We start from the raw sequence: 17,309 nt of genomic DNA, 5'->3' as shown, positions 1-17,309 counted from the left end.
GGAAGAAGGAGGAAAGAGTTAGGAGCGAGCGAGCTGTTTATAACTCCGTTCTTGCAGTCCCTGAAAGCTGAGGAAGGTACGTGGTTATCTGACGCAAACACTCTGAGGCGGATGGACTCGGGAAGCGACGCCCGACCGCGCGTTTTTAGGTGAAGGCACTGGATGAGGCAGCCACGTCCCTGGTTGCAGGATTTAGATCGTTTGGAAGTCGCGACTGCGGTGATTGCGGAGAAGGTGGGGAGAAGGAGCGGTTGGCTGGTACATAGGAGGCAAACGAACGGTATCGTGATACGTGTCACCAGAGGTTTGATGGTCGGAGGTGGAAGGTTGGCAGGTTTTGTAATAAAGTATTCTCTCGATGGGTCCTTGGGCGGTGTAAAAAGGTGATGTTGGTAAAGAGGGGGAAAGAGGTGAATGGGGAGGTTTGGTTACAGTTGCACAGATGGAGTGATTGTGTGACAGACGGGTAACGACAGGAGCATCGAGCAACGCAAAAGAGGATAAGCTGGAATATGTTGCACGAACATGCTGGATACAGGGAAACATTGAAAACACGTAGCAGTTGAGTATTGCGAAGCCCTTGAATCATACCTACGTCTGACCGTCGCACTTCAGATGTCGAGAACACAAACCTTCATAGCACTATTTGCGGATGTGAGTATCTCAGAGCCTTCAATTATAAACTCGTCAAGAACCAGCCTACTGTATGTTCAACACCATCCTCCCTCACTCATTAACAGGCTTAGCACCCAACATCCACCCAATACCACTTGCCAGCGCCCCCGTCGCAGCATTAGCCACCATATCCCTCCTCCTCACCCGTTCCATGCCATCGATACTGCCCGTCTCACTGCCATCGATACTAACTCTGCCAGAGTGCGGTTCCGTACTTGGCGCAACCTGCACACTACCACTACTACTTCGGAGTGGGAATGCAGTCTTCGAAAACGCAGCCGCAGCACCCCTCGCCACATCAAACAACCCCATTGGCGCTTCTTCCACCGCACCCCGCCCCACTTCGCGGCGCTGCGGCTGCACAGTGATGGGGTCCATGTCGAAAGCGCCGGGGAGTTTGCGGTCGGCTGCATCGTTGAAGCGTTCTTCTGCTTCGGTTTCTTGGGCGAGGAGGTGCATCATTTCTGCTTCGCATTGCTGCCATACACCTAGGACTTCTTCGAGATGGTTAGGTGGGGCTAAAAGGAGGGCCTGCGAGAGGAGTTCCATGCGTTGCTCCAGGCGACGGAGGTCGGGGCGTGCGGCGTTGTTGGCTTGGGTCCAGGAGGTGGATGAGGACAGAGAGGTGTTGTGGCGGCCGGCGCGGAGGGCGGCTCGCCAAGCTACGTCTTCGGCGTCGTCTGAGTGGTCTTCGGTGTCTGCAGTCCCGAATGAGAAGAAATTTGAGGATGTTAGTGGCGTTGGCGACGGGGTTGATGGTGTTAATCGGTTGACTACGTATGAATACGCCGTCTCAAAGTCGTCTTCTTCCAGTGCAGCCTCCACAGCCATACCAATCACTCGTTGCTCTGCTGCAGCTTTCTTCCGCTCGATCGTCGCGGTATCTGTTGGCACGTTTCCTGCTTCTTCGTCCATGATGGTTGATGGCATGGCGACTACCAAGTTCTGACCGATTGAAACCAGATCGTCGAGCTTAGTGTAGCTACCGCTGTTTTGCGATAGTAACTTACGCACTAATGACAGCGGATTGTGGCTCACTCGGATATTGACCGGCTGGAAAGGAACGCCGTGCTGGAGGATGAGCGAGTAGAATGACATGGCGTGAGTTGCTGTGAGCAAGGCTTGGAACCGACGGAATCGCGACGAGGAGGAGAAGTGAGGAGCGAATGCAGTGATGATATCAGCCGCACGCTTCATGCCACCTCTGTTGCGGTTACCGTTGCTAGCGTTGTCGTAGTAGTGCATGGCTGAGGCGAGCACGACCTGCTCCACATCCGAGGAGAGCAGTGGCTGCTCGCCAAATCCTGGTTCGATGTATAGATCTATCACGAGGGGAAAGTGGTTGCTCTCCAGGAGCGCTTTCAATACTTCCGTCTCCAGCATCTTCCGCTCTAGCAAACCGAATACACCTTGGGCTTTTCGGTCTTCGTCGTGGTAATCGGTACCCCAGTTCCAAAGCCACAGCAATTTGGACCGAATAGTTGCCCATTGTTCCCTGTCTTTCTTGGAGCCGCTATTCAGAGTGTGCAGTATTCTTTGGAGTAAGGATAGTTGTTCGGAGTAATCGTCCCGCAGAGACATCTTCGCAATTTCCCGGATAGATACTGGTTGTTGCAAGGTCGATAGGACACACGAAGAGAAGATAATAAGCTCAAGTACGCGAAACGCTTCAGCGCCAGGTTGTGTGATGACGTTGTCAGGATCCAGCAGACGATCTTCTCTCAGTAAAGCAGTCGTAGAGTCCTGGAGAAGAGGATCCTTCAGGTCGTAGCTGGGCAATTGGCCGACACCGGTACTAAGGTCTGGAGGCGGGTCGTAATTGAGAAGCGTGCATATCCTTGTCAAGAGCGAATGTGCAGTCTGTAACGACGTGGTGTCGCTTTTGTCGACCAGGTAGAGACATGCGAGGGCTGTTCGAGCATATTTCATCTCCAGCTGCCGCTGTTGTTGGTCATCGACGTAGTCTCGTCCTTCTTCGTAGCCACCGAGATCCATATCCTCAGGGCCGTCCCAGTCGGAAATGGCTGCCGTGACAAGCGCCAGATGCTCCTTGGATGCATGTAGCAGCCATTGGAACAGACAGTCCCAGTCGTCTGGTTCCCGTGCTTGCTCCTGTGCTATCGACGCTCTCCGACCTTCATGTGTGATCTTCCGCCTCTTGCGGTCATTGGCTCCGCACAGCCATGGGGCGACTACGCCCTTCAGGTCGCGTGCTGCGTTGTGTGTATTGGCATCGGTCGTGCTTCGAGCGTGGGAGAGTTGGTAATCGATGGCACGTCGTCCCTTGAGCGCCGCAAATTCGTCGAGCGTGGTTGCAGCAGATTGTGGGTAGTACTCGTAGCTGAGGCGTAAAAGTGGGAGGACAGTCGATATAAACCACGTGCGTAGGTATTCGGAGTGGCCCAGGAAGGGGACCACAAGTTGCGGTACGAGATCCAGTAGGCCCGTCTGCGAGTCTATTCGATGGGCGCGGTGTATTAGGAAGTGGCTGAACAGATCAAGCTCACTCTGTTCCGCATAGAGAGGATGTACTACGGACGGCAGATCCAGCGCATGTCTTCTCTTCTTCGCCCTTGAATTCGAGAGTTGCTCTACCGATGCAACGTCGAGTGATGCCGCGGGGCTCTCGCCGGGATACCGCGATCCTGTCGCCAGACCATGGAGATATTCGCAATACGATGCCGGGTCGCTCTCTTCTGGGAGGTAGTTGAGGATAATGCTCAGGGTAAGCTCAAGCGGCAGAGTCCCGTCCCGGAGTGCTGTCAGCGCCCGCAGCGCTAGGATGTTGGATTCGGTGGCATATTGTACGGCGAGGAGCACGCAGTGTGACTGGGACAGTTGCGACAGCTTCTGCAGGGCGGCCATGTCGAGAGTTCGTGGGCTGCTATCGTGATTCGACTCTCATGCTTGATGTGAAGCTTGGAAAGGCCACGCCCGCAACGCGACAATTCGCTACGTCAACCGCCAAGCCCCGCTCTCGGGGGTCCGCTCACAGTCGGCCTTTCACCATCCATCACCACACAACACGACAAGACACTGGTCTAGATTGTGCTCCATCAACACCACTCAGTAGAGCTCATCATACGAATAGCAAAGATCCCTGATGTCCATCACGTCGCTAATCTTCGCATCCCAGCCATTGTACCCAAGCGAAAGCGGAAAGTCCAGCGTCACATTGCCGCCCTGCGTGTTATCCCAATCTCGAAGCATTACCGGCCCAGACATGTCGCGTAGTCTTGTTTCTAGGTCTTTCGTCTGCCATGACCACCAAACGCGGTCCAGATTCGCATGATGGAGCCAGAAGATGGGATCGGATGGTGACGCCCACCCATCGCTCATCTGGCCATAGGCGCCACCAACACTGATGCTGAGAAGGCGACTTTAGCATTACAGTAGGAGCATAGCTTCGGAATACTTACTGCCCTCCGGTATGAATCTGACTTTCATCCCAGGTTGTACCGCCCTCCATCGTGCGCGCGAACCATCCATAATCCGCCTGCGCCATGACTTTGTCCAATTCGCTTTTTGCCAAAATGGTGGCAGCATATTCAGGCGCCAGATCTCGCCTAAGGCACTGGTCGTTCCTTGCCAGCGAGTCGAGTGGGCCTAGATGGACTGTAATGTTCATGAAAGGTCCGTCCTCTACGCAGCCACCCCCAGTCCGCCCCGGCACCGTGTTGTTTGAGGCATCGGGGGGTGGAATAAAGGGACCGTTGCCACCGAAGCCGTATGTTGCATCGAATACAGGCGACTGCACGAACTTCCAAGCCGGAGTGTCCAACGTCCAGTCCCAGTATGGCTGCGCGCCTCGATAGCCACACTCATCACGCAATATCTTCTCGTAGTACGCGGTGAAGAGACGATGCCATGGGAGGAATTGCCCCTCGGTCGCCGTCAGTATTTCTCCCAATGGGCGTATACTGCACCTACATCTAGGTGTATGGACAATGTCTGATTGATGTGCGTCGCAACAAGATCGTCATACCGTGAAAGCGCACCTGGCGCAGCAGGGGTGGGCGTGACAGCCGGCTTTTCGAGGAGGCATTGTACCGCAGTGATGTACTGCAGTTGTTCTGTCCTTTTCAAAGTTCGCCTTGAGGTTCCGTCAACTGAAGCGTCTCATCACTCCCTAACTGGCAATGGACCCACCATTCTTTCCTGACAATAGCATGACGACAGCTTGTTGGATGCTCTGCTTCGTTGACACAGCAATATTGCAGGAGCCACAGTACAGTAAGGCGTAGTGACATATTGAAGACCGCAATGCTATGGGTCTAGTCCCAACCACCATCTGTAGACAAGACAGTCCGCATATTTACACCGTGTATGCCTCCCAGCCCCTCAATCAGCTGAACTATCAACACGAGCCGCTAAGACGCCTCTATCTAAGTCAACCCAATCGTATCCGACCGATTGAGACTGGCATATGCACGTCGAACCGTTTGAGCCATCCAATTACCCGGTCATAGGATAGAGTCTTCCAGGACGGCACGCAGTCACGTTTTTGCGTGGCAAATTTGAACGTCAGGCAATTCATATGCACATACTACAACAGTACCGTCCTTGTTTGCTAGTATAAGATGCGAACTTGCCCATCACCAAAATGGAAGACTAGGTCGCTCAAGCTGAAAGATTTTGCATACATCGTTCTTGCACATAGAGTGGTATCTGAGTAAGTTCGACTCTACCAGCGAGGCTTCACTCCGGATGGGTAACCTGCTCGCAGCATCCTTCAACCTCCTGAGGATCTTACAGTTCTTGGCTATAAGACCGCTCGCCGCGTTGATTCCAGTCAAGTCTAGGCACATTTGCGTGCTGCCGTATGCCCGTACCGAGGTGCCAAGTGCTTGATCGACATCGCTGCAAGCCCCTAGCCTAGCGCCCCCATCGTCCGACAACGCCTCGAACAACACCAGCCACGACCTTCTGTCACCAAGCTTACGAGCCCCAACCTCTGGCGACCTGTTCTTCTTTTGTTTCGACCGAACGCATATTTAGATATCAGCAATGAGTGATCAACAGTTGCATCTCAGAACGAAACTTCTCTAAGGAAGAAAAGCGCAAACAACGGGAAGCAACGGCAGTTCGCTTGTACACACCCTTCGCCAAGCCAACATCAAACATGCAGCGTTTCCAGCACCGAAACAAATGTGTAGCAGCACAGTATGTCGGCCCAGCCCTTGGAGTTGCAGATCAAGCTTTGAATGCCTGACCTTGGAGTCATTACTTAGATCGATGGCTGCCTGGCCTCTTTCTTGACCTCCACATCCTCTTACTCTCCTTGTTGCTTGTACATTCTTGATACCCTGGTTCGGTCCATTCTTTGCGCGTGCGCACGTTACAATCTTTATTAAATACTCATTCTTTTACTATATTCACCGAAAATCTCTATCTCAACCAGAAATCATGTATATCGATACTGCGTCGGCGAATAGTCGGTCCTCGAGGCCTCAGATTACTATCGAGCCATCGCCGTATAATGATCGCTCGACACCACTCATGGAGGCTTTTGTGGGACAAGAGGCTGGAACGGAGGAGAGGCCACCGCCTACTTACCTCGAAGCTACCACGCCTGGTCTTTACACAAGTCGACTGAGTGGCGAAGAAGGCGCGAGGTTGCTCTCCTTTGATGGACGAGAAGCCCGAGATGCGACTTACAAGGAGGAGCAGTACGGAAGACGGAGTCTTAGGTCGCAATGCCTCAAGAAGACCTGGTTGAAGGTGGTCGGTACAGTGCTTGGTATGATGCTCGTGTCTGCTATGTTGGCCCTGATGGTTGCCGCTGTGTCAGTCCGCAGGGACAGACAGGTTAGTGGATACACCCAAAGAAGTACTTCATCATACTCACACATACGTCAAGAACTCTTCCACTACCTCTCTATCTTCAGCACAGTCCGCACAGGGTGACGCCGCCCACCCTGAAGGCTTCATCGACGACGATTCCGACAAGCCCAGTCTCATTGCCGTCCCATGGCCATCACCATCCGCCGCAGCGCAACCCACAGCACCGAAACAATCCTTCCCCATCCGATGGCCATCAAAGTGCGGAAAAGACTACAACGTCCGAACCGAACACCACGACTTCGGCCAAACAAGCGAGCTCAGCATCCAAGAAGCCGTCCACCAACTCGACGGACCATACAGGCGAGTAGCAGGCTGGATTCATGTCGCAACCGCCCCTCCCGAGCAAGCCCCCGGCACCATCCAAGTAAAGACATCCTACGCCGTATCCGCCTCCGTCGACGTCAATGCTGTCCGATACGCCTCCACAGACAACAGCCTCACAATCGGCGACCCTTCCTTCCCCGACGGCTTCGACGGCGTGCGCCCCGGAAAGGCCTGCCTGGGCATGTCCGTAGTACTCTACATGGCCCCCGGCGCCACCCTCTCAAAACTGCACATCGCGACCACGCACATGGGCATGCAAATCCACAGCGGCACAAACTTCACCGTCACAGACTCCACCTCCATCTCCCTGACCACTGGCACCCTCGACGCCATCGCATTTTCCTCCCGTCAAACATACCTCTCCACCATCTCTGGTTCCATCTCCGGCGCCTACGCCCTCTCCGACCTCCTTTCCGTCAGAACGAAGAGCGGCTCCGTGAACATCGACATCGAACCCCAGCCTGCCGCAGAAGGCTCCACGAACCCCGCTGTCTTCACCGTAGACTCGCTCTCGGGCAGCATCCGAACGGATTTCAAACGCAAACACATCCCGGAGCGCGACTACCAAACCTACATCAACACGACTGTCGGCTCCGTCGACGGAACATTCATTCACGGGTCGCGCACCGAATTTAATTCCGTCGCTGGCCTCGTCACCGCCGACCTCCTCCCGTTTAAGTCTGGGGACTACCAGTCCGAAATCTACACGCACACCCACTCTGGTCAAACATCCCTCACCTTACGCTCGCCGTATAGGCAGAAGGGGGTAGCGATGTCCGGACTGGTGAGTACGCATAAGAGCACGAGTGGTGGTTTGGATGTTACGTACCCTCAGGAATGGACGGGCAGTGTAGATGGCACGTCATTGAGTGGGGCGTTGCACTTGCAGGGGAAGGAGTTGGAGTTGTTGGGCGAGAACGATGAGCCGGGGAAGAATCATGTGGAGGCGAAGAAGGGGGATGGCAAGAGTAGTTTGAGCTTCGATACCGTGTCTGGGGGTTGCGAGATCAAAGTTGGGAAACTGTAGATGTGATATACCTTTTGATTTTGGTGTTGAGGGTTAGACGGTACTCCTCGTAAATGGAAGACATCACGATTCATTCTACTTTGATGCCCAACATCCGTATCTCTCATGAACTCAAACACGCCGTCTCTTCAATCACCCACGCGTTTTCATCTATACTAACTCATTATTTGGATTTGCAACAGCTTAACGTTCCTCGTTTTCGAAATTCTTGCCCCGTAGATGAGTTGTCGTCCGCGCGTCCCGCTCCCGCCAGCTCCTCCCTGCCAGCCCTGTCAAAACCACTGTCTCGGCACACATGGATGACCCCAGTTCCTTCACTTATGTTGTACACGTCGATCCCGGGTCTTGGGGCTTAGGGCAGTAGGGCTGAAAGATGTGCGGTTGGGTTCGGGGGAGTTGCGACGCATCTACGACCGGGTGTCTTGGGTTGATTGGAAGTGCCATGTGTCGTTCGTGGTGTGGGTGTAGGCTACGTCATAGCGTAAGGCTGAACTTTGTTGGAGTTCGTGACGGAGTGATGGGCTGCAAGGAGGGGCTGGATTGATGATGAGCTAGTGAGACTTTGTGTTCACGTTCGTACATGTTGCGATAGGCTGATGCCATGTGGTCGCGCTGTAGTACCAGATCTACATGTCGAGCCTGTGGATTCAATGAAAGTAACGTCGCCGATGACGTGGTCGAGGGGTCGCTGCAGGATCGTTTCGTACGAACCTAGCTTTTGCATGCATAATCTGTGGTGCACGTGCTGTGTCGTCTCTTATGATATGTGGTCGTGATATGATATTGATGAGCCCCAAAATGGTAGACCAAAGTGTCGTCTTTGACTCTTTGGGACGATCGACGCTGCATAGGCACATCGTCTGGGCGACACGGTATCCGTTTGCGACTCAATTGGAAGTACACCTGTTGTTGGCCGAGACGTGCCGGACAGATCTTGACCTGAAAGACATGAAGCTGTGGAGATACCGTTGGCACCAGGGGGCAAGGCAATATTTACTCCTAATCGCATGACGAGAGCGGCGATCTGTAGCGATTTTGAGTTCATGAGAACTGTAATCATTCATAGCTGGTGTCTTATGCTCTTTGCAAGCCACGATGCTTACGTGCTGGGGTCGTTCCTTGTGGCGCATCATCCGCTTTGGATTCTTGGACTGTCCCACACGGCACCCGAGGCAGGGCTGCAGTAGTTCGTGCTTCGGAATTCGAACTCTAGGAAGATTGCAGGTAGCCTAGGTTCTCAAATTCCGGTGGTAATTGTACCCTGTTGACATATGTGTGTTTGGGTTGGTGGTGGTACAAGACTGAGGCATGCATCGTAACGAAGCCACGAACCAGGGCAAGATTGCGAACCATTCCGCGGCCTCGTGATCTGAAGTCATTCCTTCATCCGTACAAGGCCAAGTCCTGGAAATATTGAATTCAATCAACGACGTCTTGTAACGTTCAGACTAGCAGGTAATTTGGCGATCGGCCGCTGTCACTTGTCAACATGACTCAATGACGTGCAGAAGCTTGATAACCGTTGCACCGTGCTAACTACACACGACTGACGACTGACGATATGATATTCCTGCTGGCGCAAAGATGGCGCCATTCCGGGCAGAACGGAATGAAGTGGCTTCGCGTCAGTCATGGGCTGTTGACGATGCCACTGCTCGGCGTTAACGCGGTGCGTCCGAGCAGTGAATAGCTGAATACGTCGACTTCACATGGAAATGCGGCCACAACTCCGCTGCGCGACACAACCGAGCGCTCGTGTCGGCGAATCAATATAGAAAAAACCGAGAAATGTGTCGATGGTGCGGTACACGTTGCGAGCAGGGTGGGTCTCAGGTTCCCCTGGACGTGTGTCAAGAGTGTTTCGGACCTGTCGCGACGCGGTAAAGAGACGTGGGGCCAGAGGAAGCGACTGCTGACTCAGCCCATCCCTCACCAAACTACGCGCCACATGCGATGATACACTGTCCACCCCCCAATCAGCTGCTCCGTGCCACCAGACTCGCACTCGATTGAGACAAAACTTTTCCAGCTATGATGAAACTGGATCCCTAAACCTGGTAGTGGAGCTGATACAGCGGGAAGTTGCGTATCTTACGGCCGACCTCTACCAGCTCTCCATCCTTCCATAAACGACATGCACCAGCCTGTTCGAGCGCTGAAACTCGACGCCGAGCTGCAACGAGTGATGGGATGCCCTTCCAGCTAAACTCATCGACCAAGTGCTCCCTGTCAGAGGGTCGTCATGATGGCCGAGGGCAGCGCAGCATCCATGTCGACACCTCTGCCTCAGTACATGGGGCACTTGGTGCGCAGGGCCGAGGAGCCTCTCCGAGCCAGCCGAGAGGATCATGGAGACAACGACTGGTGCGACCGTTCAGAGTGCGTCTAATCGCCTTTTGGCATCCCAGCAGCCTTGCGCCCGGTCCACCACCCACTACACCATCCCCGCCAGACTCTCTTTTGGGTGAACGCTTCTGCTGTGGCCGTTCCAGATCACCTGCAGCCAAGGCGCGTCCCGACACTTCTCTCAAACTTGCGCCCAAGCGGTTCCGTTGCGTCAATCACAGAGATCATTGCTCTTCGTTGTTCCTCTCGGATGCTGCAACCCCCGTGCACTCATCATATAGCCTAGCAACCCCTCCAACCGCCTTTCCTACTATTTGGCCCGTCACTCTTTAGGATCCTGCCCAACTACTATCTTCGTATACATTTCTTTCATTTGGAGCGGGCTCCATCCGCGCTGGCAGCGATTGAGAACTTTGTTCTCGTACACTCATTTGAGAAACTTACATCTAACCCGGCGCCACATTTGCTCAGCCATAGTCGCACAGCGCTATCGCCCTGCCACATTCATTTCTGCAGCCGTCTACTTTCGTTATCAATGTGAGTTTCCTAATTGAGTGTTGCTCGATGTCACTCCTCCAGGGCTTCGACGGGTGATCCCTTGTCTAGCAGTATAGCCTAATCAGTCGCTAACCACGTTGCACTACAGACCACTTCCATAACATCTTACGGACGTTGTATATAGAGAACGAAACCCAAGATGGAGTTCAATGCGGTTCAACAGTAAGCACACTCAGTATGCTTTGTTTCGTGCGCGCAGACTGACGACCTTCATAGGTACCGTCCGTCACCTAATCGGCAGTACGCCATGGGACATCCCTCCCCCTCCCCAGGGATGCAAACAATGTACTCTTACGCAAGCCTTCCTCCTCATGAACAGCAACAACATCAACAACATCAACAACATCAACAACATCAGCAACAACAACAGCAACAACACCAGCAACAAGGCCTGCACCCTATGTCCAGACCTTCGCCACCCCAGTCCACTTGGGCTATGCCGCAAACCCAGTCGTACTATGCTACGCCGCGGGGTCCTGTTGTAGGCAGTAGAGAGGATCAACGACAGTTTATGGGAAGACCGGACATGATGACTTCGCAACCGACTGTTACTAGTGGTGTTGCCTACAGCACCACCATGACTGCCCCGCAATCGCTTGCGACGACCGACTACTTTCCCGGCGTCATCGACACAAGTAAGCGTCTTCAATAGCTGACATACACGTAATGCTAACGAACAAAGGTCCATGGGGTCAGAAGGTGTGCGAAGAGCTAGAATCATTTCCTTCTCTGGAGTCGGACGTGTCGGACTTCAGTCACGGCATGATGGGACACGATGAGAACACCCCGATCATTGACTTACGCCAATACAACAACATGGGCCAGCAAGAACACGACAACATAGCGAACTTCAACCCAAACTCCACCCGAAGACTGTCTGAATCGTCCTTTTCGATGTCGAGCACTGGCGGTGTGCTTCCAGAGCCGGCGTCGTACGAAGAGATGGGATCATCTGAACCAGTTTCATATCCGTCTGAGTATGAGACTTGGAACCACCCGGAGCCGAGTGCCAGCCATCTTCTATCGCCGCTTGCCTCACCACGACGACCCCAGTACGATGGCGTTGTTCGCACTGGAAGTCGCTCCCGCGTGTCGCCGGCACCGCACAACAATGTCCGCTCATCACCATACACACTTGAAAGCACTCGGTTCAAGAGATGGTCTACTGGACAAGCGCCGACATCAACTCCAAGCAACTCGCGCCCAATGTCGCAAGTCTCGGATCGTTTTGCCCCATACGGTCCTCGCATGAACCCGCATCACTCGCTACCCGCTTACCCCCCGAGCGCCTACAACAACTTTGGACTACCTACGCAGAATATGTTGTACTCGCAATCGAGTTCGCCTTATGCCAACAACCAGCCCTTCTTCGCGCACCATGAGCAGCAGCAACAGCATCTCGAAGTGCCTCGACCTCTACCTTCGCAGGGCCTGTTCCGCTTACTCCAAAGTAACGCGGATCGTCACGGAGGCTGCTCATCTCACTTTGCAGACCTTTCAGACCCACCTGATCTCTACTCGTCCCTACACGAAGAGGCACTGAACCCACCGGAGTCCGACATGAACCCTTCCGATCCCGACCTTGTACCACACGAGCAAGATCTTCGCTTTGTTGGCGACTTGTATACCCCGCGTTGGGTTCGCGGTCATGGCAACAAACGAGAAGGCTGGTGTGGTCTATGCAAGCCTGGCAGATGGCTCGTACTCAAGAACAGTGCTTTCTGGTACGACAAGTCCTTCACCCACGGCGTCAGCGCAGCTACCGGCGCGGCGTTCCAGGGCCCGCAAGACACGCGCCGGACGGAAGGCAATCTCGACGTCTGGGAAGGACTTTGCGGAAGCTGTGGCGAATGGATTGCGCTTGTCAGCAATAAGAAGAAGGGAACGACATGGTTCCGACATGCGTATAAGGTAAGTCGTCTGTCCTTCACATTCCACGGTGCTTGGCTATTGGTTCTCGGTAGTTTTAATTCGCCTCGCTACCAACTATAATGAGATTTAGCATGCTAACGATACAATAGTGTCACACACATCCCAAAGTCAAAGATGGCCCCAAGCGCCGCCGTGAGACACAGGCTGGGCGCGTTCGTGCAGCATCGTCCGCATCAGCGACGTCGTCTTCGTATCCAGTCAAGCCGGAGCTCTCGACGTCAGATGCGACATCTCACCGCCATTCTACACCAACACCGATACCCGGTAGTTCGTCGCTCCAGTCCTATGGCATGTCGAGCGGCCCGTCTCCCATGCCAACCTCCACGCCAACATCGACCCCGCAAGTCAACACTTCGTGCTATCCCAGCACAGCATACCCCACACCAACTTCAGGCACACCCAACATGCATTCGCTTCGTACCCCGACAGCAACCTCTTTTGGTGATGCGTACGGCGACCCTTCCAGCAGACACGAGCCGGTAGTTGGCATGTTCACCACGCCATTACAAAGCTTACAGAGTTTCTCTGGCCACCAATACTCGCATTCGCCAAACCTTTCGCATCAAGTCAGCGAGCCAGAACTCGTGGGTATACGAACGACTACCACGGCACTCAACTCGATCGCGAGCATGATATAAGTCAAACTTCGATCTCTAGACTTTCTTTCACGAGCAACAATTGTGTCCTGGGTTTCGGCGTCACCGGCGATACGGTACCTCAACGGCGGGATGGCACCAAAAGACTATCGCACGGCTGGTGCGGTATGGGTATCTGAACTTCATCATTTTTGCGTCTAATCTTGCACACGTCATCGCGACTATTACACCCCTTTCAAGCGTTCTTGTTTATAGCGTTCCATTCCCGCAGCAGCGTCACATCAATCTCGGCATTCACGAAGGCACGACTCCCAGCATTTTCAGTAGTAGCATAGCCTTTCTGTCATCTCATCCCTCTCTCTCTCTCTGACATGTCACACACACACCAGCGATATCCCCCCTTTACTTTGCCAACAACGTAGGTAGAACGTAGTTTAGTCCCGCTTTTTTCTTTGCGCAGCGCGAAACGTTTATAGACTTGTTTTCTCCTGCAGAAGTTGCAATACATTGAACAAAACGTTGAGAAGTTTTACATTCATGGACTTGAGAACTGTTGAGTTGGGCTATATTTGGATAATAGAAGTAAAGAAAATGTTGAGTAAACGTGCTTAGGAAAATAAAAAGACGTTGATTTGGTCGACTGGATCTGCAGCGGTGCGGGAACAAGTAAAAAGGATGCCCAACGCTCAGCCACATCCGACACTACAATGTTTTTCCCGCACTGCCACCTCACGCAGTCACTCAAACACCAAAACCACAACCATAACAACAACCAGCAACATCCACGCACCAACACCCCATCTACTCACCCAGCAACCACAACGCACCGTAACTATCTGCCGACCTACCCAGAATAAAACCCTCAACTTCGTCTTCCCGCATTCCCGCACACAAGTTGTTTCAGCCTTTTTGCCGTTGGGTCTCAGATCCTGCAGCCCGAAACTGAGGCTGTGACGAGGCTGTGTAACGTGGATGAGGCCGTGTGGGTTGGGTATGACAGCGGAATGGGAGTGTTGACCGAGGTTTTCGGCCGTCGTCGGCCGGTGGGTGGAGAGGGGAGGGGGATGTGTATTGTGGGTGTAGGAGGGAAAGTGGGGAAGAGATCATGTCAAAAATAGTCGGATGGTATAGAGTGTTACCGATATTAGTGAGGTTTATTCGTAGTGATGTGGCCCACGTTTGCTGGGTTGTATCGTGAAGGCCGCGCGCGCCGTTCGCATGACCCATCGCGAACAACGCCGTCCACATCTAGTCCCCGTCCTCCGATATCCACACTTTGGCAAACTCTAAAGACTCCCAGGAAATTGTTCATGCATACGCCACATACAGCAACCCACCTGTCACCATCGTATTCCACGATCCCGCAATCCTAGCCTCGTATCCTGAGGCTGGGTCGAACTCAAGGTCCAAGCGATGCCGAACGGGATCTACGACGTGGCGTTGTCCAGGCGTATGCACGACATCTGCTTCTGATCGGTGAAGGTGGTTTTTAAGTTATATGAAGGACTGTTCGTCTGCCGCTTGGGGAAGGAGGACGGGTAGGGGTTGGTTGTGGAGATGGGAGATTATGCCAATGCGGGATTCGCGGCATATGCGGGGAGAAGAGTGCGATTTGGGAAGGCTTTGCGGGGCGATGTGAGATGAGGTAGAATGAGCGTGAGGTATGTAACCTGGCGGAGGAGTCGGATGTTAAGTGAGGCGCGTTAAGACGAACATCCGCATCCGGGTTTGCCGTGGTGTTTGAAGTCGTGGTAGGCGGTTCTGACGATAGCCTCGACCGACTCCGATCGAAGCCCTAGTACATAGTTTGAGCTGCGATTCCTGAATGGTTTTGATGCGTCGAGTTGTTCGTCATACAGCACGCTCCGCTCGAGCAGAAACATGCCAGAGTCGGGAAATCCTTTCTCTATTCTTTTCTCTCCCTCTGCAACACACTCTTGAACATCGTAATTCCCGAAGGTAAACTCATGGCCAATTGTCTTTTCAGCAGATCTCAGGACCTCGTTGGCGGACGTTATGACGCCTGCAGCGTATATGTATTGGTTCCTGACTTGGTCCCAATGTGAGATGACGCGTTCCACGACTTGTCCGACTCTTTCCAAACTAGAAGCTGCGAAAGCTTCAGTACCGATGCCATGAATAGTCGCGCTATGCCATTCGAGATCAAAACCCATGTTGCCGCTAATAAGCTGAGTATCCAGCGTATAACCTGTCGCAATCGCAGTCCATTCGAAATATGGGTAATCCTCCCGCATGCTCCTCAGATGAGCAATGACCTTTGCTCGGCCGGCATCTTTTGGAATGCGCGCCTGTATCTGCTTGTTCATGCTGTCGTGACTGAATTCATCCGGAATGAAGCGCCTGACGCCGGCGGCGATGGCGGCGTTGATTATGCGGATTTGTTGCTCTGAATCTCCGCCTGACATTGTGCTTATAACTAAGTCTTGTCCAGTCATTACTGATTGCAGTGAAGTTGACGAGTAGCCAGATTTCTTATGCTGTACATCGGAAGCCTTGACGTGAGGTGGCAGGCTGAGGGTTTGTGAAAGATAAGTGAGTACAGTGACTTGATATCTGGGTGTGCCAGGTTGTTTTTCCTGTGGAAAGAGGGCGTTGAGGATGGTGAGGCAAAGCTCCCAGTTCTACGCATGTTAGCCACCCGATACTAGCCAGCCCGTTTCGCGTCTTACCCCTAAAATCATTATCTTCTCGATTGCCATGTTGGCTTTTCAGAAATCAAAGACAGGTAAAGAAATGTCACCCGAGTCCAGTAAGCTTTGCCTTTACATAGGGTGGAAGATGAGGCCCCCCGCACTTGACGCGGTTGAAAGGAAGAGCCAACACTAGCTCGTTTCGTCATACAAAATAGGACCAAAAATGAAGCTGTAGAGGACTGTAATATCAATACGGACAGGGGATCCAACATTCTATACACCAATCATCATCTTTGGGGTACTGTGCAAACCTTAAACTCTAGTGTTAGGTAGTCCGGCGGCATGCAGCAGCGCCGCCCCAGAACATGAGCGAAGGCTATCATGAGACGGGATGGGTGTAGTGGAAGCGACGATGTAGCAGTCTCAAGACCTCTTAGAGACGCAATGTTTGACACAGATGAGTAGTCGTGGGGAAGTGCGGAGTTGGTAGAGGAGGTGGTGCCAAGCCCTCGCACGGACGCGGCAACTTCCGGAATCGCAGCTGTGCGAGCTTTTGCGGACGACGATAGCAACATCACCGAAACTCCCGCGACCGCAACACCATCTCCGCTCATCTCCCCAGGCTTCGACCATCGCGTCCAGTGCGTCAATTCCCCCTCTCACAGGCTCCGCCCCGCCAATTGGACCCCCACAGCAGTGCGCTGACCCGCAAAACTCCAGATAGCCCATCATGAACGCCGCCCGCTTCCTCCGCCCCTTCTCCAGGGCCGCCGCTGCCCGCGCGCCCATGGCTGTCCGCCCCTCCGCCCTGGCGCGCCCCGCCTTCATCGCGAGCCAGAACAAGAAGACCGAGGTTGGCCCTCAGCAGATGGTGAGATTGGAGATTCGGAAATGGTAGAATGATGGAAGGAAGCTAATACAAGTGATAGACTGTCCTCAAGTCGGCTATGCCCCAGCTCATCCCCTTCTTCTTCGTCAACGAGACCACCGTGGCCTTCATCCTCCTGCCATCGCTCATCTACATCTTCTCCAAGTACATCCTCCCCCAGCGTCTGCGCATGTTCGCTGCCCGTCTCTTCATCAGCAAGTTGTAAGCGAGGGGGTTGGAAGGACCAGAAAGAGCGGATGACACTGTATAAGTAGTGGGAATATGCTCATAGACAATTGAAAGGCATTGCACGATGGATGGTGATTTGTGGAGTGATGACTATAGGGCATTTTCCGATGTTTAACCGATGTCTCGGGCTCGCTCACGATACTACGAGGAAGGCCGCATGAGCTGGAAAAAATGCAGAGAGGACCTAGTGTGTTCTGAGCGACAACCCCGCATCAATGAACGGTAGCCGTGTCTAT

At 53.4% G+C, this 17,309-nt stretch overlaps 6 protein-coding genes across 6 annotated transcripts; 3 read left to right on the top strand and 3 right to left on the bottom strand.

Annotated features, from left to right (window-relative positions):
* Positions 1-402: 402 nt before the first annotated feature.
* On the bottom strand, positions 403-3,588 carry BKA58DRAFT_379147 (Sec39 domain-containing protein). Its single transcript, XM_046169785.1, has one exon. The coding sequence runs from the start codon at positions 3,538-3,540 to the stop codon at positions 727-729; it is 2,814 nt and encodes a 937-aa protein (XP_046027035.1). The 5' UTR covers positions 3,541-3,588; the 3' UTR covers positions 403-726.
* Positions 3,589-3,741: 153 nt separating this feature from the next.
* On the bottom strand, positions 3,742-4,925 carry BKA58DRAFT_437055 (uncharacterized protein; the record flags this gene model as incomplete). Its single annotated transcript, XM_046173458.1, has 4 exons — positions 3,742-4,042; positions 4,095-4,558; positions 4,606-4,768; positions 4,825-4,925. The coding sequence occupies 4 exons, from the start codon at positions 4,923-4,925 to the stop codon at positions 3,742-3,744; spliced, it is 1,029 nt and encodes a 342-aa protein (XP_046027034.1).
* An 857-nt stretch (positions 4,926-5,782) lies between these two features.
* On the top strand, positions 5,783-8,057 carry BKA58DRAFT_115176 (uncharacterized protein). The gene is made up of 2 exons (XM_046164009.1): positions 5,783-6,483; positions 6,536-8,057. Exons 1-2 carry the CDS (start codon positions 6,082-6,084, stop codon positions 7,868-7,870), a joined length of 1,737 nt encoding a protein of 578 aa, XP_046027033.1. The 5' UTR covers positions 5,783-6,081; the 3' UTR covers positions 7,871-8,057.
* Positions 8,058-10,677: 2,620 nt separating this feature from the next.
* On the top strand, positions 10,678-13,524 carry BKA58DRAFT_114880 (uncharacterized protein). The gene is made up of 5 exons (XM_046164005.1): positions 10,678-10,753; positions 10,863-10,936; positions 10,991-11,409; positions 11,457-12,685; positions 12,796-13,524. The coding sequence occupies exons 2-5, from the start codon at positions 10,914-10,916 to the stop codon at positions 13,342-13,344; spliced, it is 2,220 nt and encodes a 739-aa protein (XP_046027032.1). The 5' UTR covers positions 10,678-10,753; positions 10,863-10,913; the 3' UTR covers positions 13,345-13,524.
* Positions 13,525-14,777: 1,253 nt separating this feature from the next.
* BKA58DRAFT_115104 (isoflavone reductase family protein) lies at positions 14,778-16,200 on the bottom strand. Its single transcript, XM_046164008.1, has 2 exons — positions 15,993-16,200; positions 14,778-15,944 (listed from the first exon to the last, which is right to left on the bottom strand). Exons 1-2 carry the CDS (start codon positions 16,020-16,022, stop codon positions 15,006-15,008), a joined length of 969 nt encoding a protein of 322 aa, XP_046027031.1. The 5' UTR covers positions 16,023-16,200; the 3' UTR covers positions 14,778-15,005.
* A 486-nt stretch (positions 16,201-16,686) lies between these two features.
* Positions 16,687-17,050, top strand: BKA58DRAFT_310596 (fungal ATP synthase protein 8-domain-containing protein; the record flags this gene model as incomplete). The annotated part of the gene is made up of 2 exons (XM_046167296.1): positions 16,687-16,827; positions 16,886-17,050. 2 exons carry the CDS (start codon positions 16,687-16,689, stop codon positions 17,048-17,050), a joined length of 306 nt encoding a protein of 101 aa, XP_046027030.1.
* Positions 17,051-17,309: the final 259 nt, after the last annotated feature.

The sequence above is a fragment of the Alternaria rosae genome (assembly GCF_020736505.1).
Source record: "Alternaria rosae strain MPI-PUGE-AT-0040 chromosome Unknown BKA58scaffold_3, whole genome shotgun sequence".
NCBI classification, from domain to species: domain Eukaryota; kingdom Fungi; phylum Ascomycota; class Dothideomycetes; order Pleosporales; family Pleosporaceae; genus Alternaria; species Alternaria rosae.
This window is presented reverse-complemented; position numbering and strand designations above follow the sequence as displayed.

Coding starts and splice junctions, on each gene's coding strand:
- BKA58DRAFT_115176 (XM_046164009.1), top strand. CDS start 6,082: ATGTATATCGATACTGCGTCGGCGAATAGTCGGTCCTCGAGGCCTCAG. Junction 6,484..6,535: donor CAGTCCGCAGGGACAGACAG/GTTAGTGGATAC, acceptor ACATACGTCAAG/AACTCTTCCACTACCTCTCT.
- BKA58DRAFT_379147 (XM_046169785.1), bottom strand. CDS start 3,540: ATGGCCGCCCTGCAGAAGCTGTCGCAACTGTCCCAGTCACACTGCGTG.
- BKA58DRAFT_114880 (XM_046164005.1), top strand. CDS start 10,914: ATGGAGTTCAATGCGGTTCAACA. Junction 10,937..10,990: donor GAGTTCAATGCGGTTCAACA/GTAAGCACACTC, acceptor CGACCTTCATAG/GTACCGTCCGTCACCTAATC. Junction 11,410..11,456: donor TCCCGGCGTCATCGACACAA/GTAAGCGTCTTC, acceptor TAACGAACAAAG/GTCCATGGGGTCAGAAGGTG.
- BKA58DRAFT_115104 (XM_046164008.1), bottom strand. CDS start 16,022: ATGGCAATCGAGAAGATAATGATTTTAGGG. Junction 15,945..15,992: donor AGAAGATAATGATTTTAGGG/GTAAGACGCGAA, acceptor TAACATGCGTAG/AACTGGGAGCTTTGCCTCAC.